This window comes from Eubalaena glacialis, chromosome 5 (genome assembly GCF_028564815.1).
Source record: "Eubalaena glacialis isolate mEubGla1 chromosome 5, mEubGla1.1.hap2.+ XY, whole genome shotgun sequence".
NCBI lineage: Eukaryota > Metazoa > Chordata > Mammalia > Artiodactyla > Balaenidae > Eubalaena > Eubalaena glacialis.
Genome location: NC_083720.1, coordinates 2,059,196 through 2,083,179, shown reverse-complemented (window position 1 = coordinate 2,083,179; position 23,984 = coordinate 2,059,196). Strand labels below are relative to the sequence as shown.

Sequence of the window (23,984 nt, the reverse complement as noted above, 5' to 3'; positions counted from 1 at the left end):
CTCTCTCTCTCCACCTTCCAGAATGTACTGAGTGCACAAGATGTGGCAGGCTGGCGTTCCTGATTTTTATTCCTCCCTCCCGTTCCCCGCCTGACTTTTAGGTGTAAGCGCAGTGAAGGTCAAAGTATTTGCTAAGAGGACAGAAGAAGGGCCAGTAAGCCTGGGTCGCCCCAGCGTTCCTCGCCCTGCCGGGCCCCTCAGGGTATCGGACTCCGGATGCAGATGCCTGAGTGACCACCTCCCACTCTCAGACCTTCTCCGGGTGTGACCTCCCTGAGACTGCACTGTCCCGGCCTGCTTCTTCCAGCGTCTTAGTGAGCTTTCTTCCTCTTGCTGCTTCCCTTGAAGCAGTCCTGGCTCCTGCGCCCCTCCTCCACCCTGCAGCTGCCTTCGTGCTCCGTCAGTGCACACGTCACAGATGCCGGGCTGCATCCAGGACTTGTTTGTCCATTTCCCTGACTAGGCCATGAACTCCCTGAGGGCAGGAACTGTGTCCTGGTCATGGCTACAGGCTCAAGACTAGATGGTCAGTTAATGCAACCCACTTACTGAGCAAATGAATGCAGAAGTTATGGGAGGTTCACCCCTCCCTCACTGATCAAATCTACTCCTGTGACCATCACTTCTAGGCAGTTAACTCCCAGCTCTCCCTTTCCAGCAATGAACATTCTCCTAAGTCCAAAGAATTTCAGTGAGAAGAACCCTCTGAGGACACTTAGCACACCCTGAATCAGATCCATGAATTCTTTTTCTTCCAAGATCTTCCTGAAGCCGCCCATCCCACCCGTGACCTGGTCCAGTTGTGGCAACTTTCTTAATGTGAAGCTGGCAACATGCCCTTCCAGTGGCTTCTCTGTCCCACATGCCCACGACAGGTCCTTTTTTTCTCCAGCACCTAACATCATGTGGCAGTAGGAGACTCTCTTGAATCCTATCGAAGAGGTATGACACTGCAGCAGGAAAAGGGCCCCATCACAGAGCCATTTGTCTTTTAATGTGGTTGCTTCGACCCTAAGTGCCTTGTTGTGAATATTTAAAGAACTTGGCGAGATCAGAGACGGACCTGAAAGGCACGACCCTGTCCTGCTGCCGTGTCTCCAGCCATGCCCTCACCTCTGCTACGGATGCTTTCCATCCCCCAACTCAGCCTGCCACGCGTCTACCTCTTCTTTGAGGTCCTTCTCAAGTGCCACCCTCTACATAAATTTCCTCCCTGATCCTTGCAAAAGGATGACATCCCTCACTGCAGCCACCTAACAGACTACATCCTGCCATGTACTATTAGAACATTCCTATTATGCTGAAAGCCCCGCAGCCACGCTCCTGTACCACACTGGTCTCCACGTCCCCGCAGGAAGCAGCAGAGGGTCTCCCATGCAATAAATCAGCAGCAAAGTGTGTGGAACACAGCAGTCAGGCCCCAAATAGCTAGAATTTACTGTTAAAACAAAAACAAGACACTTGGCCGACTGATTTAGAAAGTCCCCTTGACAGCTTGCTTGCGGGATGACGGGTACTGGGCTGACCCTGCTACTCGAGGAGTTACTTATCCAGCAGAGCAGACCATTCTCTGTGCTCCTGACCCCAAACAGTCCAAACAAGATTACCTTTAAAAAACAAAAGGAGACAAGAAACCCCCAGCTGTATATTCAACCGCAGTTTAGCTTAGAAGTTAAATTGCCCTGGTGCTTCTTCATGACGTTTGAGGGTGAAAGCATTCTGACACGGCATGAAGACAGCAATTTCACAATACTGTTTCACTCACTATAAAAACACCAACATTTGTGCTGTTGGGACGAGCGCTGTAACATCCAGTGGTGGCAACATTCTTACCAGATTATCCAGCATCCGCATGAGCGCTTCAAACTCCTGCTCGCCAAGCTGCCATCTGGGAGGCGATCCGCTGCCCTCCCCTGCCGGGGACCCGGGGGAACGGGACTTGGCCTTGTACTTCCCAGGATCCAGGAGGACTAAATTGTCTGGCCCTCCCGCACTGGCCAGAGTTCGAACCTTTTCCAAAACAAGCAAACACACAGTTGGAGTCCCTTACTGATCAAGGGGGTCAGATGCCTATGGGAGATCACTTCAACAGAAATGTAGGTTTCAAAAGAAACCAAGTCATTATAAGAATAAAAAATGTGACGTGGATAGTGACAGACAAATCACAAGGTTATTTTCAGAAGGTTTTCTTTAGCATGAAAAAATATTGGGTACTCAGACTTGAAGGACAAATGGGAAGACAAGGCCCTCCCAAGGTCATATGAAGGGGACTGGGGGCTGCACTGCCACACAGACACAAGTCAGAGTGACGGTGAGGCGCGCACACAGGGGCTGAGCAGGCTCAGCATGAGCAGCGCCACTGCCGTGAGACTGGGGGCGCGTCTCCACGCCCTGCACCTACTCTTTCAAAAAGAGTGCGTGGAGTTCAAATGAAATGACGTGTAGTAACATAAATAAAGCACCTGATAGCAGGGCTGGCATATGCTGGTACTCCATCAATGGTAGTGACTTATGCATTTGAAAAATAAAAAGTTAGAAATGAAAAGCCCAATAATCATTTGCCAACTTAAATCAGTGAAACGGCATTTTCCCTGGTCATCTTCCAAATCCATGAGCTCACCTTTAGCAAAGAAATTGCTCACAGACTCACTGCTGCAAAACAAGTATCAAAAATCTATGGGAACCCCACAAACACCGAAGTATACTACAGGCCAAACGGAACGGCCACCACCTACCTGGATCTCACATGCAACCACGAGGTTATGGATGTAATAGAAGGCCTCCTCAACGCTCTCGCCAACGGATACAAGCCCGTGATTCCGGAGAATAAGAACCTAAAGGGAGGAAACAGGAACGCTCTATGGACCTAGGCAAGAAGACAGATACGTTTTTCTTCTTTCCTCTGTAATTTAAATACCAGATTAGATGCCTACTGACCTTGCTTTTAGGCCCCAAATTTTTCTGAATTAAAACTTTTTCTTCCTCATCAACCAGGATCCCATGATAATCATGATAAGCTACTTCTCCAAGGGAAAGTGCCTCTGGGGAGATTGGCAAGAGGCCACATTTCATCGCAGAGACCTAGAGAACAACCAACACCATCAACGAAGACAAATCAGAAGCTACACACTGACGACATGGCAAATGCTTTCCTCAAAAAAATAAAGGGGGAACATATTTTACTTTGTTCTCCTTTCAGAAATAAATGAACCCATGAATTTAAGATAAACCTTACTTCTGGGGCTCACCACCAATCTATTTTTAAAAATCAAAGCTACCACTGTCAAGGAAGGCCTCAAAAGAAATTCCACATCTTTCTGGATTTCTCCCACACTGATTGTAAACACCAAGTGAGCTCAGATTTAATAAGATGAGTCCTGGATCTACTGCAAGGAGAGATAATGGCTTCCTCTGAATGAGTCACAACATTGCAAAGAGGGGTTTCTGAAGGGCTGTAAGGTTTTGTGTACTTTTCATCTTAGGTTGTAGGTGAGATAGGAACACCTGAAAGTCAGATAAAAGGAGATTTATAAAGGTTTAGGATAATTATACTGCATAAATTCTCTACATTTATTTAAGTGAAAAATCTAAATGTCCATATAGCCCTTTAATTTCCTTAACTTTCCCAAACTGACTTTAGAATATGCTAATTTTACAGGTCTTCTACCTAGACTAACAGGCCCCAAAGATTTAAATAATACATATGTAAGTGTAACAATTTCTTACAGAAAAGTTAATCTAAGAAGACAATACCACAAAAAAAGGCAGTACCGTATTTAATTCCTTTCACAATATCAGCCTTTCTATAAGAAGATATTTCCTTACAAAGTAAAGTTACTTTGATAATTTTTAAAACAAATTACATGCTATTTGTAATAAGCATAGTCTCAAAGGTACCTCTAATGGTTCTTTAAAATGCATGGATTTTTCTTTTTTTCGCATGGATTTTTTGGGGTTGGAAGAGCGTGCATTCTTTTAAGAAAAAATTACATCATCTAGAGAATGATATAACTAATAAAACTGATGCTGACATCAAGAACCATATCTTCAAAGTAAAACAAACAAACCAGATCCAACATTCATCCAAACAACCCAAGATCTATGACATTAAAACATCAAGATAGAGTGAAATTCAGTATTACTTAATCAATGAGGTCATCTGTCAAACAAATAAGCCCAGGAAGTCATTAAAGTATAAAACTGGTGATAAAAAAGACAATTCTAGACAGTTCTTGAGTGCTTCGCTTTCACATGGCTGTAACAACAACCAGAAAGTACATTTTCATACATACTGAGGGGTCTGAGGCTTTGTCAGGTGGCCAGTTTGCACCAGAAGGGTCGAGGCTTGGTGATCAGGATGGGGCAGGCTCCTGGCAAGCTCAGGGCTCAACGGCCAAGTCTCCTAATAGTCTGCACCGTCTGTGCCCTCTTCCCCATTCTTTTTTTATTTTTTGGCTGCGCCGCACGGCTTGAGGGGATCTTAGTTCCCCAACCAGGGACTGAACCCGGGCCAGGGCAGTGAAAGCGCCGAGCCTTAACCACTGGACCACCAGGGAACTCCCTCGCCCGGTATTACTCTCCCCAGTCACGATCCAGCCTGGGTTTCGCTAACTCCAGGCGGATCATCTGTGGGAGGCTGGCCGGTGTGTCTCTTGGCCTCAACCTCTCCATCACAGGCCTGGCGCCTTCCCCACAGCCCGTCAAGCAGGTTCAAGTCTCCTGCATCCCACGAACCCTTGCCTGAGCCCAGCGTCCCCCACCTACCACCCCACCTCACCCTCCCTCCTCTTCCCACTTCTCTTCTCAAACAAGGAGTCTCAATTCACTGCTGTCATTCTGCACTTCCCAGTCTCCCATACGCTGAAATCTCACTCCCCTCTTCAACACTGATTTTCTAATCGTTAAGTCTTACAAGGTTTTCAGACTTATTACATGTTTTTCAAAATCAGATAGTAAATGGACCCCTTAAAATATATTCTTTTAAGAAAGTCAAATGTAGTGAGAAAAAAGATTTTTCTAATCCAACAAAATGAGGTTTGTTGACTTGGTGCAACAAGAGAGGGCAATTTGGAGGAAATGTGAAGTGCCGCTCACTGAACGGCTTTAAACTTGAAGCCTCTACCAAGGCAGCGCACTCACCGCGGCCCCTGCTGGTGTGTGAACATGCACAACACACTTCGCGTCCGGGCGTGCAGCGTAAATGGCAGAATGTAACGTGAAGCCAGCCTGATTTACCCCTAGATTAGTACTTCCACGGTCCACTGCCTCTCCTTGCAGATTGACTTTAACCTGAAATAAGAAAGCAAAATCTTAAATATCAAGAGGATTTCATGTTATCCTAACTAGAAATTACTTAAACCAAAGTTTAAAGTGTTTATAACTAATTTTAAAAGTTTTTCCCTGAGTTAATCACACAAAACACAAGAGTTTTTCCTCTTTCTTGGGTTTTACACGTCTAACGAGATTAGACGGTATTTAATTATCTAATATGACCTACATATACTTGATGCCCAAGAAGAGAAGGACATTCTTACCAAACTGGACGCAGTCACTTCACTGTAGAGAAGTCCAAAAGGTACAATGAGGAAGTGTTCCTGCTCGGAGCTCACTCTGGTCTGTGGGGAGAATTACTGAGTTAGCTCAAAAATCCTATTGAAATTATTTGCATCTCTTTCAGTCCACAGACTCACGGGTTTTTTGTGAGCATTAACTGAGCTACATAGGGACGCACTTAAGTACAGTGCCTATCACAAAGCTAAGGGGTACTGAAAGCTTTCTGTTATTATGTTGTAGTAATTTACTGGGTACGTGAAGTGCATCTTGGTCACATTCATGATAATTAACTTTATAAAGAAAAAACCTTCTGGTGGCTACCAAGCCAGTATCATGTGCAAAAAGGTGACACTCCTCAAGGGTGTAATAATGAAAACCAAACCTTATTTTTTAAAAGTCAAAATGGTTTTTTTTTTAAGTACTCAAAACCTATAGGATAGTGAACAATCATAAAAATCACAAACAAGAGAGCGTTCTTCCTTTCTGCCTGACCAAAAGTCTCTACACATCACATCCTCACTCCCCTGGTATCTTTCTTCCTTCCACAATATAGTTTTCTTTCAACAATACAGATTTGTCACATATGATGGATATGTGCTAGATGCTAGTCATGTAGTTGCGGGGGGGGAAGAGTTCTGCCCTCACAAAAATTTAGTCTAATTTTTATCAATATAATGATTTTGGGACAGACTCAAAAGACTTCCCAAAGCTATTAGGATGGAATACATTTACTACTGGACTAAGAATTCTAACTAGGGTCGGGCAGGTGGAATTCAATGTTTGTTGAAAAGGCCTTATGGTGTTTAGTCCAACTTCCTAACCAGCACAGTGACTTCCGTAGTGGCCCAAAAGAAACACACACGGGGCGGAGGAGTGTCTGCTTGGACAGTGCAGTGATGCCCTCACATGGCCAGCCTCGTTTCTTCATTCAGCAAATAGTCCCGGAGGCCTTCTGCACCTGGATGCTAGGGTACAGCAGTAAACAAACAGAAGCTGGACAGGCCTAATCATTAAACACTCTCTCTCACACTGAGCAGAAATCTGTCTGTGGTGTGCAACACACCTCCGCCCTAAACTGTAGTTTAGTCCTGGGGCGTCTGAAACTATCCCATCTGCTCCATGTCACCTTCACGCGAAACTCACTGGATTTCCTCAGCACACTAGAATGCGGACCCACAGTCATATAAGACCTGAGTTAAAACCTAGAACTGTCTATGCTGCTCTGGGGACCCTGGGCTCCTGGTCTCCTCACCCATGAAGTGGGGATGAAAGGGGCTTGTACTCACAATAAAGTTTTCAATAAATGGCATCTCTTAACTATTACACTACTGCAATAGTATTAGTGGTAGTAGGAAAGCCATCTCTACAATATCCATTCTCTATAAATCTCTACTACTAGGCCTCTACTCCTTTTTAGTTGTTTTGAAAATGCGGGGAATTCCCTGGCAGTCCAGTGGTTAGGACTCCGCACTTTCACTACCGAGGGGCCAGAAGTATTTGGGCCTTTCCAAAATTTTGGGCCTTTCCCCCAAATATTTTCCCATTAATTGTAAGTTAGCCAGGTTTTTTAACCCTAAAATCAGTTCTTTTATTTTATAAAGGATGCTGATCTTTTTAACTATCTTAATCAAAACTATGCAAGTTCCCCAATTCCCAAACTGGGTCAAAACAAAACTTAAACAAGAAATTACTCTGTGTATTTATTGGCTGGGATGAAGAAAAATAAGGTTGCAAACAGGGAAAAATTAAATGTCAGATATTTTTAATTTTATTTATTTATTTTTTTGGCTGCATCGGGTCTTCGTTGCAGCACGTGGGCTTTCTCTAGTTGCGGCGAGCGGGAGCTACTCTTTGTTGTGGTGCGCAAGCTTCTCATTGCGGTGGCTTCTCTTTTTGCGGAGCATGGGCTCTAGGTGCGCGGATTTCAGCTGCTGCAGCACGCAGGCTCAGTAGTTGCGGCACAAGGGTCCTAGAGCGCATAGGCTCTTAGAGCACAGGCTCAGTAGTTGTGGCACGCAGGCTCAATAGTCGTGGCTCACAGGCTCGTAGAGCGCAGGCTCAGTAGTTGTGGCACATGGGCTTAGTTGCTCTGTGGCATGTGGGATCTTCCCAGACCAGGGATGGAACCCGTGTTCCCTGAACTGGCAGGCAGATTCTTAACCACTGTGCCACAAGGGAAGTCCCATGTCAGATATTTTTGCTTATTTTAAGAGTTTTTATTTTGAAACATACCTGTAAAAAAGTACTTAGCAGGTATATGTACAATTTAAGTATAATAAATCAAACGCCCATGTACCTTTCAACCAGCTTCAGAAACAAAATAAATCTAATATTTCTGAAGCTGTTTCTTTCCCCCCATATCCCATAAGTAATCACTATCCTGAGTTACGTGTTAAGCATTTTGTTTCTTTTCCTTACAGTTTTACTTTATATATATTCATCCCTAAGCAATGTATTGCTTAATTTTTATCTGTTTGTGAACTTCATGTAATTGCAATCATACTGTATTTTTCGGTGACTTTTTTTCCTCAACACTATTTCTGAGATTCCTCCAGATGATATACAACATGGCAATAATTTATTCATCCTCATTGCTGTATAGTGTCTATTGGATGAATATACAATTTATGTATCCATCTTCTGTCAATGGACGTGGTTTTCATTTTGCCATTAAAAACAATGTTATGAACATTCTTATACCTGTCTCCTAGTGTACATGGTACAAGTTTCTCCAGGGTAACAAAGTAGTAGATGAAGCCAAATTATTTTCCAAAGGGCCTAATTAAATGTACACTCCTGCTAGTAGTATATGATAGTTCTGTGCTTCTACAACCATCTTTCCTAAAAATTAAAATCTGATGTCCATGAAATGGTATTCCATTGTGACTTTATTAATTTCCCAGTTACAACTGAGTTGAGCAACATTTCATATTTTTATAAGCCAGTCTTATTTCCCCTTCTGTGAAATTCCTGTAAATTGACTTGTCTTTTGTCCATTTTATACTGGTTTGCTTATTGATAGTTCTTTATCTATTCTGGATACTAATTTCTTGTTGGCTAACCGTGAGGCAAAATCTTCTAGGTTGTAAGCTTTTATTTTCACTCTCTTTATGGTGTCTTTTAATGATGAGAAATTTGTTTATTTTAATGTAGTCAAATGATTTATTCATCTTTTCTTTTATGATAAGTGCTTTTGTGTCTTAAGACAACTTTCCTTAAGTCAGAGGTTAAAGGTAAATGATTTTCACTTATACTGATCCTAGAATTTTTTAAGTATTATCTTTCACATTTAATGCTTAATTCATTGGAATTGCTTTGTGACTCTATACAGTATAAGGTAAGAATCCAATACAATTTTCCAATTCTAATTTTTCAATCTAATTGTGCCAGCACCAATTACAGCCTGGTCCATCATTCTTCCCTTGATGATCTGCAATGCAGACTCTTCTGTATATCTGATTTTTTTTTTTTAATATTTATTTATTTATTTGGGTGCACCAGGTCTTAGTTGAGGCATGCAGGATCTTCAATGCAGCATGCAGGATCTAGTTCCCTGACCAGAGATTGAACTCAGGCCCCCTGAACTGGGACCGTGGAGTCTTAACCACTGGACCACCAGGGAAGTCCCTGTATATCTGATTTCAATACATAAAGATCCAGTTCTGAGCTCTGTCCCACTGGTTTATCTGTTTCTGCCTTTCCCCAAAGCACACTATTTTAGTTACCATCACTTTATAAGTTTGACACTTGATAGGAAAAAATATCTCCTTACCTAGTTCTTCAGGAGTTATCTATTCTAGGCCTTTTTTCCTCCACATAAATTTTAGAAGCACACTCATGCTATCAGGTCCCACATTAAAAAAATACTACATAGCCAGTTTTACTCACTTTTTTCTTTATCTATATATATACACATAATTCATATAAATGGTATACATTTTATATTTTCTCTTTTATAATAATTATTTTCCATGGTTTCACATGGTCTTTATCAATTATTTTTCATAGTATGTAACATTCCCTCAAGCTGATGTTGAATAACGGAGCCATTTCCCACCTACTGATGGATATTGACTCAAATTTTTTTATTATTATAGATAATGCTATAATAAATATATTTATACATCATGTTTTCTTCTTTGACTTCTTTCCTTAACATATATTTCCAAGAGTGAGCTTAACAGATCTACATATTATAATGGAAAAAGCTTAAAATATACAATTTTCAGAATCTGAAACAAAAAGGAGAAAGTGTTAAATACTGATGTAGATTGAAAAAAGAGAGGACATTTCAAAGTAAGTTTTCTAGTCCCTGATGGCCTAGCACTGGTCTAACTGCGAGTCTTCCCACATCTAATGCCCCTTCTCTGTGCACAAGGAATGAGCGCTAACGTCATTCACCGAAAACCAAATACACCCGACTCACTATCTCTGGCAGAGATCCCTATCATGTCCTCAGAACACAGTCACTGTGGACCCGCCGCCACCTCTGGAGCCGACCACCTCGGAGGGTTAGCATTCCTTGGAATCCAGAATGGAGGTGAACCTAGCACTCCACTGACACCAAGAGGCATTTAGGGATGGAAAGACCCTGCCATCGGCTAAGTGCCACCAAGAGAGGAAGCCCAGCTCATGTGCCAACTGGGCTATCCTGTCTTTTGACACCCCCGCTCAAAAGCTTCTCTAAATCCAATGCAATCTTAAGACAGAGATGTAATTCAGACAATCATCTCCAATCCTCTAACACCCTGTTAGCACTTTTAAATCCCTTTAGCAGAAAATCCCTATTGCCCTCCTTCAAAGAAAGGGCACGATGACCTGTTAGCACTTTTTGGCTGCGCTGATCCTGTTAATATTTCTTTTCTGTTAAATCTATATATGGTAACGCCTAGACTGTGAAACCAAAAGATGGATGCTATAAATAGTTAAAAAAACAAAAACAAAAACTTTCTTCCTCAAAGATTCTCTAGTTCACAAGATATAAGAAATATGTTTTGTAACTTGAATTTCTTTTTTACTCAGTGTTAAGTCCCAAACAGATCACTTACAGAAAAGCAAACACCTAACTAATGTTTTAATTCTGCCAAGTCCTAAATAATTAAAGGGGAAAAAAACGAGCAATTTAAGCAATTCAAACTTATTTAAATAGCATTCATAATAGGACTAGTAGTAAACAGCTTTTAAAACCCCCAGAGAATGTACGGCTGGCATTAAGCCAAGGATTACATTTCCTCTTAGCGATGTAACATTTTCAAGGAACTAATTTTTAGGCAACCATTTAGCATTAAATCTCTACACAGACGTTCTGTCAAGTATAATTAGCCACAGAGGCCAGCAATTTCCACGCAGGCACAAGGAAGAGAGCCAGCACTTGTGGGAGGCTAACTGGATCCACTGACCAAATATCAAAAGGCACCATGAAGCCCCGTTTGATAATTTTACTAAGGCAGAATTTCAGTTCAACTGGAGGCTTCACTCCATCATTCAGCCAAGAGTTCAGTGTGTGCCTCCTCTGTGCCCAGCACAGGAACTCTTCCCAGGACACGGCCGGAGGCTCCCTTCATGGAGCTGATGTGGACGACGAGCAAACGTACAGTATGGATGATGGTAACTGCTGTGGGGGAAATAAAGCAGGCGTGCTGGGGTGGAAGTAACATTCCACAAGCATGACAGCATGGATACAACTGGGTCAGGTCTGCGTTTTGTTCAAGTTACACTTTAGCGGCAATGTGGAGAACAGAGGGGAGGGTAACTCGGTATATCTGGCAAAGATCCCTACCACGGCCCAGAAGCACAGTGCACTGGTCACAAAGGTGGGCTTCAGACTACCATCAAAGAGCATTCCTTGGAGTCAAGAATGGAGCTGGGAACCTCCCTGGTGGTCCACTGGGTAAGACTCCGTGCGCCCAATGCAGGGGGCCCGTGTTCAATCCCTGCTCAGGGAACTAGATCCTGCATGCATGCCACAACTAAGAGTTTGCATGCCACAACTAAGAGTCCACCTGCCACAACTAAGAAGCCCACATCCAGCAACTAAGATCCTTTCACAGCCAAAACAAATAAATAAATACTTTAAAAAAAAAAAAAAGAATGGAGCTGAACTAAGCACTGCTGGTTATGAGTCCACAAGTAAAAAACACCTACACATGTGTATTAAGTATTGTGTGTACTGAGTGTGTTGAGTATGGAGAAAAGGGTAAAACGATTTAAACGTCTGTTAATGCTGGTTATCTCAAGGGGGATAAGAGTATTCACAGGATTATGATTTCTTCTTTCAACGTCTGTGTAAGGGACGCTTGCCACAATAAGCAGACACTATATTAATAATTTAAAATATCCAATAAGGGGCTTCCCTGGCGGCGCAGTGGTTAAGAATCCTCCTGCCAATGCAGGGGACATGGGTTTGAGCCCTGGTCTGGGAAGATCCCACATGCCGCAGAGCAACTAAGCCTGTGTGCCACAACTACTGAAGCCCGCGCACCCTAGAGCCTGTGCTCCTCAACGAGAAGCCACCACAATGAGAAGCATGCACACTGCAACCAAGAGTAGCCCCTGCTCACCGCAACTAGAGAAACCCTGAGCGCAGCAATGAAGACCCAATGAAGCCAAAAAACAAATACATTTATTAAAAACCAAAAAAGAATGAATTGAAGAAACCAGAGGTCCTGATAATGTTGAAAAATGGCTAAAACTGGAATATCTGAAGAAATAAGTATGAGAGATAGAAGGCTTTGGTCAAAGTAGGAAAGAAAACATCTTCATTCTTGATTTTTTAGGCATAAAGAGAACTTTAGGAACCACCTAAAATTTGGTAAACACTCATTTATTAGGTTAGCAAGCAAGCAAGAAGTTTTAAAGAACTACTGGTTCTCATAATTTTTAATTCAAACTGGCTAATTCTCAGATTATTATACTCTGCAGTCAGCAATCAGAAGGAAGGTGTTCCAAGATTTACTTCAGCTCAGCCAGATTCCCTCTTCCCCTAAATGAAAACAGGTGGTGCCAGACACATAATATTCCACTTATCATTCAGTTACTACCCCATTTAATACTCACTGTGATGTGATTGTAGATAAGCTGAGACCATCCAAAGAGATCTGCTAGTCGGTAAAACGCTGCCAGTTTACACCGCAATAACTTCTCCCCTTTGTCATAGGCAATAGAATCAGATCCTCTAAGGTCATTCACAGGAGTCACCATACCAAGACCTGAAATAAAAAAAGAAACAAGACTCAAAGATTTAATATTTCTTGTCAAATGTAAATCAAATAACAGTTGAGATATTAAACGTCCCACAGTGGGCCATAAGGTAAGTCTTGAAAACGTCAAAGACTATTTCATAAAGACCAAGTTCCCCAACATTAATACAATTAAGGTAGAAGTCAACAACAGAAAGGTAATAAAATTTGTAGGATGCAGTAAAGCAAAACTTAGAAGGAAATTTACAGTATTAAACATATACATTATGGGGCTTCCCTGGTGGCGCAGTGGTTAAGAATCCACCTGCCAATGCAGGGGACACGGGTTCAAGCCCTGGTCTGGGAAGATCCCACCTGCCGCGGAGCAACTAAGCCCGTGCACCACAACTACTGAGCCTGCCCTCTAGAGCCCACGAGCCACAACTACTGAGCCTGCGTGCCACAACTACTGAAGCCTGCGTGCCTAGAGCCCATGCTCTGCAACAAGAGAAGCCACCACAATGAGAAGCCCACGCACCACAACAAAGAGTAGCCCCCGCTCACCGCAACTAGAGAAAACCTGCATGCAGCAACAAAGACCCAACGCAGCCAAAAATAATAAATAAATAAATAAATAAATAAATTTATTTAAAAAAAAAAAAGAGGTGAGAGGAGGAGAGGGGAAGATGGGGCTGGGAACAAGAGAAAAGAAAAGAAGAAAAGAGAAAAGACCCAGATAAAAGCAAGGGAGGAGAATTAAATAAACTGCCATATTTTTTAGCACTTCACAAAAACAACAGAAGAGGGAGCTCTAGAGTCAGGATTCCTGAACTAGACTCCTCCAGGAAAACTAATTCCATGTAAAAATGAACAGAAAAATATCATCATCAAATACCACACAAAAATTATTCAAAGAGGGCTTCCGTGGTGGTGCAGTGGTTAACAATCCACCTGCTGATGCAGGGGACACGGGTCCGAGCCCTAGTCTGGGAAGATCCCACATGCCAAGGAGCAACTAAGCCCGTGCGCCACAACTACTGAGCCTGCGCTCTACAGCCCACGAGCCACAACTACTGGGCCCACGCGCCGCAACTACTGAAGCCCGCGTGCCTAGAGCCCGTGCTCCGCAACAAGAGAAGCCACGGCAATGAGAAGCCCACGCACCACAACGAAGAGTAGCCTCCACTCTCCACAACTAGAGAAAGCCCACACACAGCAACAAAGACCCTATGCAGCCAAAAATAAATAAATAAATAAATAAAATAAATTTTAAAAATAAATTATTAAAAGAAAAAGGAGCAAAATCACATTCCTATGCATAACAAAAGCACACAAGAAAGACATATCCACAAAACAAATGAAAACTATAACCTATCATTTCATAAAAGATAAAGAAATGCATTAATAATAAAAGATATGAAAAAATTTTAATATAATTAGAAAAATTCAGAAATGAGGTCTGGAATATAAAAGGAATTAGATATAAATGAAAAATAATTTTAAAAACAAATACTAAAAACAGCATAAAGGTGAAAGAGGAGAAAAACTTTTTAAATCATAAAGAAATGAAGAAAGTGATAAAAAGGACTTGAGAAAACGTGAGGGTTAAAGAAGTCAGACAAGGAAAATCCAACATGCGCATACCAGGAAACAAAAGCAAGGGAACAGAATGAATACTAAAAACCAATTCAAGAAAACACTCTGAAAATAAAAAAGATTTGGAAGGACACATCATCTGAGAAAATTGCCTAGAAGGACGAACGAACACCAAGACATATTCTGGTAAAATTTCTGGACTCTAAAGAAAAAGGAAAATAGTTTATGAGCATCAAGGAAAAGAAACCAAGTAACTTATATGGAAAGATTGTCTTCAAATTCTAAGAAAATGAATTACGCATTTAAGATACACAACATAGGAAAATGTGAGCCAATGATTTTATACCCAAACTAAACCAAATTAACATTGACATGTAAAGGCCACGACGCAAGAACACAGAAATCCTTTCCACAAGTGTTTTCTGGGAAATCTACTATAAAAGGAACTTCAGACAACCAAACTGACTAAAGGGGCACTGATACAAGGACTGGTGGTGAGCATTAAATATATATTTATTACAGAATTAAGTTATTAATTGTAACACAAAATGAACGTAAAAACAAGACCATAACATGTAATGGTTATATGCTCTGACAACAGAGAATATAACTATTTTAAAACATGAAGAGAGAACATATTATTGGTATAGGATTGATACTGTGTGTGGTATGTGGGAGAAAGCAAATGAGTTACTAAGTAATATTCTAGTTTTGTTATTCCTGGTGTCCTGGAGAACCAGAATTCTTGTTGTAGAAGAAAGAAAAACAAACGTTAGATAGAAGAGGTTAAGTAAAAACCCCTTAGACCTGAATTTTAATTGGAATTATAATTCCAATATATTTATAATTATACTTACAATTCCAATTTATCAATATAGTATACAAATCACAAGGTAATTTTTAAAAATAAATTTATTTATTTATTTGTTTATTTTTGGCTGCACTGGGTCTTCGTTGCTGTGCGCGGGCTTTCTCTAGTTGCAGCGAGCAGGGGCTACTCTTTGTTGCAGTGCGCGGGCTTCTCACTGCGGTGGTTTCTCTTGTTGCGGAGCACGGGCTCTAGTTGCGCGGGCTTCAGTAGTCGTGGCTCGCGGGCTCTGGAGCGCAGGCTCAGTAGTTGTGGCGCACAGGCTTAGCTGCTCCGCGGCATGTGGGATCTTCCCAGACCAGGGCTTGAACCCGTGTCCCCTGCATTGGCAGGCGGATTCTTAGGAAATCTCCAAAAGGTAATTTATATTTCCTAGCTCTATCCACTAAAAAGGCCTAAAAAGAATAACTAACCAGTCAGTAGCAAACAGCATTCCTAGCACCCAGACTAAAATGTCATTTCTCACAAAAAGAAATCAAGGTTTTTTAGAGAAATGGCTGACTCCGGATCTGGGGCAGGAAATGTACAAGATGAGCCTAGAACATCTCCTATGGGAGGTGGCTTGGAAGCTGTCAAAGACTACTAGGCTCAGGAGTCAACTTGGAGAGGTTCTCTTTAGTCAAAGGTGGGACAATGTGAGTAGTATCAAAAAGGATAACTGCAATGTTTTGAAACACATTAAATATATTTAAATCTCTGCAGGGACTTCCCTGGTGGCGCAGTGGTTAAGACTTTGTGCTCCCAATGCAGGGGGCCCGGGTTCGATCCCTGGTCCAGGAACTAGATCCCACATGCATGCTGCAACTAAGAGTTCTCATGCCACAAAACTAAGGAAGCCAGCGAGCCGTAACTAAGGAGCCCACAAGCTGCAATTAAGGAGCCCGCACACCACAACTATGGAGCCCATGTGCCGCAACTAAGGAGCCGGCGAGCCACAGGAGCCCTCGAGCCTCAACTAAGGAGCCTGTGAGCTGCAACTAAGGAGCCTGCCTGCTGCAACTAAGATCCGACACAACCAAATAAATAAATTTTTTAAAAAATCTATGCATTCAAAATAATATTAAAGAAATAGTAATTGGTCACTTTAGAAGATGACAGGAAACCAACTTCTCATTTTGAACGGTTACCTTTATACAAACCGTACCACGGGGTAAGCAAAAGAGCTGAGAGGAAGTTTCTTTTTGTGCGTGTGGGTTGAAGGCTGACTTCCAATAGATCTCAGCAACGAAGCTGCTCTGCTCTGTATGAAACCCTGACCAACAAGCAGGTCATCTATGAATGGTTTAGCACCAGCCTCCCTGCAATCATGCGTTGAGTGACAGAGAATGAGGCAGCCCCCTTTCTGGCCATGCCCCATTTCCCAGAGAAGTTTCTCTTTACAGAAATATTCTAACTAGTAAATACAGAAGAAGGAATGACAAAATTAAAATATCACCATCTTGGAACCTTTGTTAAATTAACGGATCTAGGCATTGAGCATCGATGGCTGCTACAGCACAAATGGCAACAAGCAGACTTGCGCGCCTGCGGATAGAACACAGGGCCACCTATGAAGTGAGCTTGCCAAAGAACAAAACCCAAATACAGCCAAGCTTCTAGACCCAGCTACCAATTCACTGCAAATACAAAAGAAAAAAGAACATATGGGCACCATGAAGATGGAATCAGCAAACTTCAAGACTGTAGCAAACTCTACAGGTCAACAAAACCCATTTCCTTTAAAGTGCGAGGAGAAAAAGAGAGATGGAGGGGCAACTTGTAGCTTTAAAAATGCTTAAGAGACAATAAGTAAAAAAAGACAAATAAATACTAAACCATAATATTTAAGGATAACCATTTGGGTGATAAAACTATAAAGAAAAGCAAGGCAGTGATACCATTCAAGTCAAGATGGTGATTCCTTTTAAGAGGGCAAGCAACTGATAAAACTTTATTTCCTAACCAGGGTGCTGGTTATAAAGGCGTTCACCTTAAACCATTCATAAGTTATATATCATTTTGTTCTATGCCATCTACATATGTTATATTCCACAACAAAGGTTAAAATTCACATTAAAATTTTTTATATTTAAGAAGTAAACTATTAGATACAATTAAAACTAGATTTTCTTCTTCCTTCTTTTTTTGGTGTGGCGCTATTAAAATTTCCTTTATCTCTGACTAGAAAACAATATGTGAGTAAATATATTACATTGTCCTTTATTATCTAATTCATATAAATATCACTAGAATCCATTAAGAATCCATGTGAGAACTTCCCTGGTGGCGCAGTGGTTAAGAATCCGCCTGCCAATGCAGGGGACACGGGTTCGACCCCTGGTCCGAGAAGATCCCACATGCCGTGGAGCTACTAAGCCGTGCGCCACAACTACTGAGCCTGCGCTCTAGAGCCCGCGGGCCACGACTATTGAACCCGCACAACACAACTACTGAAGCCCATGCGCCTAGAGCCCGTGCTCTGCAACAAAGAGTAGCCCCCGCCGCTCGCCGCAACTAGAGAAAGCCAGTGTGCAGCAACGAAGACCCAATGCAGCCAAAAATCATATAAATAAATAAATAAATAAATAAATGGAAACTTAGATTAAAAAAAAAAGAATCCATGTGAAAACATGAAAACCTAATGACTACCCATTCGACTTCAGGATGGAAGTGTGAGCTAGTAAATTACATGTGATTTTTAACACTCCCTGGACATTAATGATATTATCATTCAGGTGAATGTCAATCAACTTCTAAGAATACCAGAGAACAGACAGGTAAATAGCACATGGCAGGTGATCTAACGGAAACCAATACCTTAAGTTGGTCAGTCAGAAGCTGATTATCCAACTAGAAACATCAGAGATTGATCCAGGGCACAGTATACAATAGGTCAGATTAGCTGATGCTCAAGGTACCCTGGGCTCCACCTTGTCATGTTAACGTTTACAAATTCAACAGCCATGGCAAAGCGCCATCTCTGCACAACTAACTTTGCTAACTAACTTTGCTCACATTCACCCATCCAACATTTTTCTTCTGGCTTTCTTTTGGAATTTCTCTGTTTCTCATTCATTTGCAAACAGCAGTGAGGAATGGTGGATAAGAAATGTTGGCTTGGGGCTTCCCGGGTGGCGCAGTGGTTAAGAATCCACCTGCCAATGCAGGGGACACTGGTTCGAGCCCTGGTCCGGGAAGATCCCACATGCCGCAGAGCAACTAAGCCCATGCACCACAACTACTGAGCCTGCACTCTAGAGACCGTGAGCCACAACTACTGAAGCCCGCGCGCCTAGAGCCCGTGCTCCGCAACAAGAGAAACCACCGCAATGAGAAGCCCACGCACTGCAACCAAGAGTAGCCCCCGCTCGCCACAACTAGAGAAAGCCCGTGTACAGCAACGAAGACCCAACACAGCGAAAAATTTAAAAAATAAAATGAAATAAATAAATTTATAAAAAAAAAAAAAAAGAAATGTTGGCTTGACTGAAATAAGTTCAGGCAAAATCAATGTGCTACTCCCCAAGCATTATTTCTGATTAGTTTTTTAAAAATTCATAAAGGGTCTGAGAAGCCACATAAAAAGTTACCTGCCTGAGAAATAACAGAGTCTCACTGGCTCATAAAAAAGGAGCCCTCTATAGTTAAGACATTTTTAGGCCTATCTTTTACTATAACTAAAACTCAATTTTTAAAAAAAACTCAATTCTACGTATTACATAGTGTGCGCTCATCTATTTCACATTGGAAAATGTTAGGAAATTTTACCCGGAAAATGACAGAGAATGTATACCAAGTCAGGAACTACTCACTCATGTTTAAGGCAGCCATCCCTCCTTGCGGAGCTGCCGGGTAGACATTCGGTACATTCGTGGTCATAAAATCTGCAATCTGCTGTAATGCCAATAGGCCTGTGGGATTCTTCCCCTTCTTAAATTGTTCCTGTATCATTGATTCCAATTCTTCACAGAAAGCCTAATAAAAGGCAAATTAAAACAATGAGATACCGCTTCTTTTCTGTTCTTTGGGAAGGCAGGGGTAACTATCGCATAGACCAATTTTCTGTTTGTTTTCATCCAGTGCTGGAAAGGCAAATGGATATTCTCATATATCACTACCTGGAGCATAAATAAGTACATTCTTTCTGGACAGTAATTTAACAAGATAAAAGCTTAAAAATTTGAACAGGCATCCTATTCCTGGGAATCTTTTCTAAGGAACTAATCACAGATGTGCTCAAAGACTTATTCATAAGGATGCTCATTCCAGCATTACCAATAAAAGGGAAAACAGGTAACAGTCTACATTTTAAACAGTAGGGGACTGATTAAATACCCTGAGTCACCTTACAACACCTGACACTGTTCTAGGCACTGAGGACACATAGGAAGAAAACGGCTTTGCCATCAGGAACTTAAAACTTAGTAAGGAAAACACAAAAAGAAAAAATCCATACTACAAAGGACCCTCTGTATCAACAGCATTCCAGATGACCTATATGTACAGTATGGAGCTGTGCTTAGCAACGACCAGTGAGTGAGGCCTGGAGCCACCCATCTGGACCCCAGACTCTTTCCTCAACAGCAGTCACCAGTCAATGACCTTGCCTGTTTGCTTGGTCCTAACTCCGGATGGTTAAATATCCACACCCTCCCCTCTCAGCTCCCTGATCGCCTCTCCTCTGACGACCGCGTCATCCAATTCACCCCGGCCTCCTATTTCCATGGTCATGCCCTAGAGACCTGCTCATTTCTAGTAACTGGGCCCCTCTTCAGTCTCCGAGCCAAGCACGTGCTCTCCAAACACCCTCTCCTAGTGTCCAGCTCACCCTCTCTTCAACCCCGTCTTGATCCTAAGATCTTATCACCATTCCATACCTTCCCTGTGTCCTGACCTCTCTCACTCAGCTTAGGCCCTTGGTTTAAAACTACAGCCATTCCCTTGCTTACAACTCTCTACCATTTCATGTGGCAAAATCCCAACCCCAGGTTAAGTTCAACTCTTCACACCCTTTCTATTCACGCTGCTGAAAAGTGGCTGGGGGACAAAAACGAAGACCGTACCGCACTGTCTCACTGTAAATCCATGACCACTGACCTGAGTGCACCCTTGACATTAACCCAGGGATCATTCTCGACTTTTCTTGCCCATTCCCTCGCCTACTCTTCATGCCTTCTCTACACTACTCCCTGTGCCCATTCTAAGCAGATGCCTCCACTTGTTATTCCACTGAGAACAGAGAATCAGTCTGAAGGAAACTTCCACAGGTTCCCTCTCACATCTCCCAACTGTCAGCATCTGTACACACAGGGTGGGCCTTTCCACTCCTTACTGCAGTTGAACAACCCACGCTCCTAAAACCAAAAAACCAACACCGGGTACATTCTACTCAGTAAAGCCCAGGCCTTACCAGTCTTTCCTCTAGGGTCCTTTCTCTGTTCCCAGACCCGAGAGTGCATGTGGGTCAGTAACATTTTGATGCTGTGTTCTTGACCCCTGTGGGTAGGGACGTGGCATCCCCAGTGCCCCCAGCACAGTGCCTGGCACATACTCGGTACTGAAAGTTTAGCTTCTTCACTCTATCCTTAGTGATTTTCACTTGGTTTCTTATTACTTTTACACAGGAAAACTGCTCTAGCCAAGTCTAGATGTTATCCTGATTCTCTTTTTTTCCCTCTCACCTCTTCCCCCCCATCCATCAGCAAGTCCTATTTATTCTACCTTCAAAACAGAACACAAATGAGTTTACCTCTCTCCACCTCTACCACCACCACTCTGGCCCAAGCTACCACTACCTCTTGCTTGGAAGTCAGCTTACTCTCTTGCCCTCTACGGTGCTCTCTGTATACCAACCCAGAATGAGTTACTCAAAGACTGCAGCGTGCCGTTCCCGTCTGCACCGTACCCTGAGCTGGGCTGACACAGCCTCTGACACAGCAACTGCTCCCTCCTCCCTCTCCAACCTCACTGCACCCCGCACTCCCACTTCCTATGCCCAGACCACACTGGCTGCCCTTGGACTCTTCAAGCTCGTTCCTGTCCTGGGAATTTCATGTCTGCTTCTCCCCCATCGCTGCACAGCCGGCTCCTTCCTGTCGTTCAGAGTTCAGGTCAAATCTTCCTCACTCAGAGAGGGCTGTTCTACTCAGTCACACTCAATCTAATCCTCCAGCTGCTTCCTGCACTGTGCTTCTATTTGTTGCTCCTTGGTTATCTCCTTCGACTAGAACGTAAAGTCTGAGACTTGATCTGGGCGTTTACACAGGTGTTATACATATGTCAAAATTCATCAAGCTGTGTACTTAAGACTTGTGTACTTTACTGTAAGTTATATTATGAGGAATAATATATGAATAATAATAACAACTAAACAAATAAGCTTTGTATGCTAAGTACCCAGTTCCTTGCAGATAGAGATGATCAACATTTAAAAAAATAACTCAAATCAATTATCTGCCAAGTGACACCCCAAAATATTAAGGAAATAAAACAAGAACAGATTAAAAGGATAAAAAGAATGAAGCACACACAAAGGCAGCAGCATCAACATGAAAACAGCACTACTTTACCTAAAGATGCAAACAGAAGACAGTTGGGCGTGACTGTGGTTCAAATGCCGACCATAACTAAAGGTAAAATCAGTCAACAATTAGGTGTTGCTGAGACCTACTAAGTGCCCAGCACCAAGCTAGGTGTTTTGGAGGAAAGAGTAATTTTTAAATGGTCGCAATATATAAAGACTCTCTGGCAAAGCAGTGAGAGAGTGAAAAGGAGAAATGAACATCTCCTATCCTTTATGATACTGAAGATTTTTCATTTGTGTGTCTGATAACTTGAACTAAACTGAACTCTTTAACAGCCATACACATATATATACAAGGCACTGATTTCCTGTGTTAAGGTAAACGGACTACGACACATACAACAGAGCGTAAGAGCTGAAGTAGTGGAAGAAGGAAGAGGGCACTTGGTCAGAGACAAAGCTTCTCTTACGGGACTTTGCAGAATCATGGACACCCTCTTTTTTTGCTCCATCATATTGAAGTCCTGGCGAAGGTCTGGTGCCATGTTCCTCTCTCGCAAGTATTCTGGATTGTTCTCATCCACTCTGTCGAAATACCTCTCTTTGTGAGGGGCTGTGGTCGGGGGTGGTGAGGTCACCACTGCAGCCCGAGTATCACCATTCATTGCACAATCTTTCCAGGTTCCTACAGAATCAAAACAAAAGACAGTATTGTTTTTGAATCAATGTCCAGTAGCATTTCATAATGAGAACATCAGCCTGATAAATACAATCTCCAGCATGAGGATGCCCTGACTGACTGACCAGTCAGAGCCATGACGTGTGATGCTTCTTTGTGGCTTCTGAGGCACGTGGCTGATCAGCCATTGCCCACCCTTCCACCAACCAAGGGCAGTTTTTGTCCTTGCCACTGTTCTTCAGCAGACAACAGGAAAACAATCTAACAAAGCTAGTATATCCTCTGACAAACTGAAAAAATGTAATTAGATATGAAAATTTTGACCACAAGATAGTTTAAAGTCATCATATTGTCCCAAACAGACAGGATCTTCTAAAAGCAGCACAGTTCATTTCTGGAGAAATTTGATTCATGATATTGTCCCCAAAAAGTACTGGTGGCAACTCTGCAAAGGATTCGCCACACAGGTCAAAGGAGAGAAGCCACTCACACATCTGTATTCATGCAAATGGGAAATGCTCTTCATCAACATCACCTTCTTGGTTCAAAGAACAATAATAGTAGGCTCTGAAAATGTCAGCATGTCCTTGAGTTTGTGAATAACCTGAAAAGAGGCCCAAATGGCTCAAATTTAAACGTCTGCTAATATGGCTACTTACTTTACAGTCTTTTTTTTTTTTAAATACTTATTTATTTATTTGGCTGCGCCAGGTCTTGGTTGCAACATGCGGCATCTTTGTTGCGGCGTGCAGGATCTTTAGTTGCAGCATGGGGGAATCTTTTAGTTGCGGCATGGGGGATCTTTTAGTTGCGGCATGCAGGATCTAGTTCCCTGACCAGGGATTGAACCCAGGCCCCCTGCATGGGGAGCTCGGAGTCTTAACCACTGGACCACCAGGGAAGTCCCACTTTACACTCTTCTTAATCCCAATCTTTTATTTGAAATGCTGTTTGAACACACTAAATTATATTCACCTTTTAACTATAAATCTCTAAATAGCACCTTTACTAATCATACAAATAGTTCATTCTGCTTTTGTAACCCACTGAATGACAGCTTTAACAATATATATATGCAGTGTTTACTGAGCATCTTTTACGTGCAGTCACTGTGCTGGCACAAAATTAATCAGATGCAGTCCTCACTTTGAGGAAGCTGGACTCACAGTCCAGAAGTGGAGACAGACTCACTGAGGAAGGCAGTGGTGCTGATCTGGACGGCATCAGCACAGAGGTGGGGCCGGGAGAGGAGAGGAAGCTGGCCCGCAGAAGCACGTAAGTTGAGAAGCGGGAGCAGAGCCAGCGCCCAGAACCGCTTTTGCCATACAGCTGGTACGTAACTACAAAATCCTGAATAAGTTAAGAACAAGAAGGAAAGGATAAAGACACAAGATAAGAAACAGTCTCAGAACCCACAGGCAGAGAGCTTTAATGGCGAGTGAGTGAACAACAGTTCCTCAAGCCACAGAGGATAAGCAACGTAGGGATTTAAAAGAGGTGATTAAATTAGCAACTAAAAGAGTAAATGGTGCTCCTTCTTACACTGTGTACAGAAATTCAGTCCAAACGGAACACAGACCTAAATGTAACAGCAAAAGCTACAGAATA

The 23,984-nt window shown here is 42.4% G+C and overlaps 1 protein-coding gene across 4 annotated transcripts in view; it reads right to left on the bottom strand.

Moving 5' to 3' along the window:
- ADD1 (adducin 1) overlaps positions 1–23,984 on the bottom strand; it is a 75,027-nt gene that overhangs the window by 17,889 nt on the left and 33,154 nt on the right. For all 4 annotated transcript variants that reach the window (XM_061191897.1, XM_061191900.1, XM_061191898.1 and 1 more), the window contains 8 exons: positions 22,168–22,382; positions 18,987–19,149; positions 12,610–12,761; positions 5,535–5,615; positions 5,140–5,289; positions 2,938–3,081; positions 2,736–2,834; positions 1,834–2,010 (listed from right to left, as the gene is read on the bottom strand). In XM_061191897.1, the coding sequence (XP_061047880.1) occupies positions 1,834–2,010; positions 2,736–2,834; positions 2,938–3,081; positions 5,140–5,289; positions 5,535–5,615; positions 12,610–12,761; positions 18,987–19,149; positions 22,168–22,362 (1,161 nt within the window). In that variant the 5' untranslated portion in view covers positions 22,363–22,382. The remainder of the gene's footprint in view (positions 1–1,833; positions 2,011–2,735; positions 2,835–2,937; positions 3,082–5,139; positions 5,290–5,534; positions 5,616–12,609; positions 12,762–18,986; positions 19,150–22,167; positions 22,383–23,984) is intronic.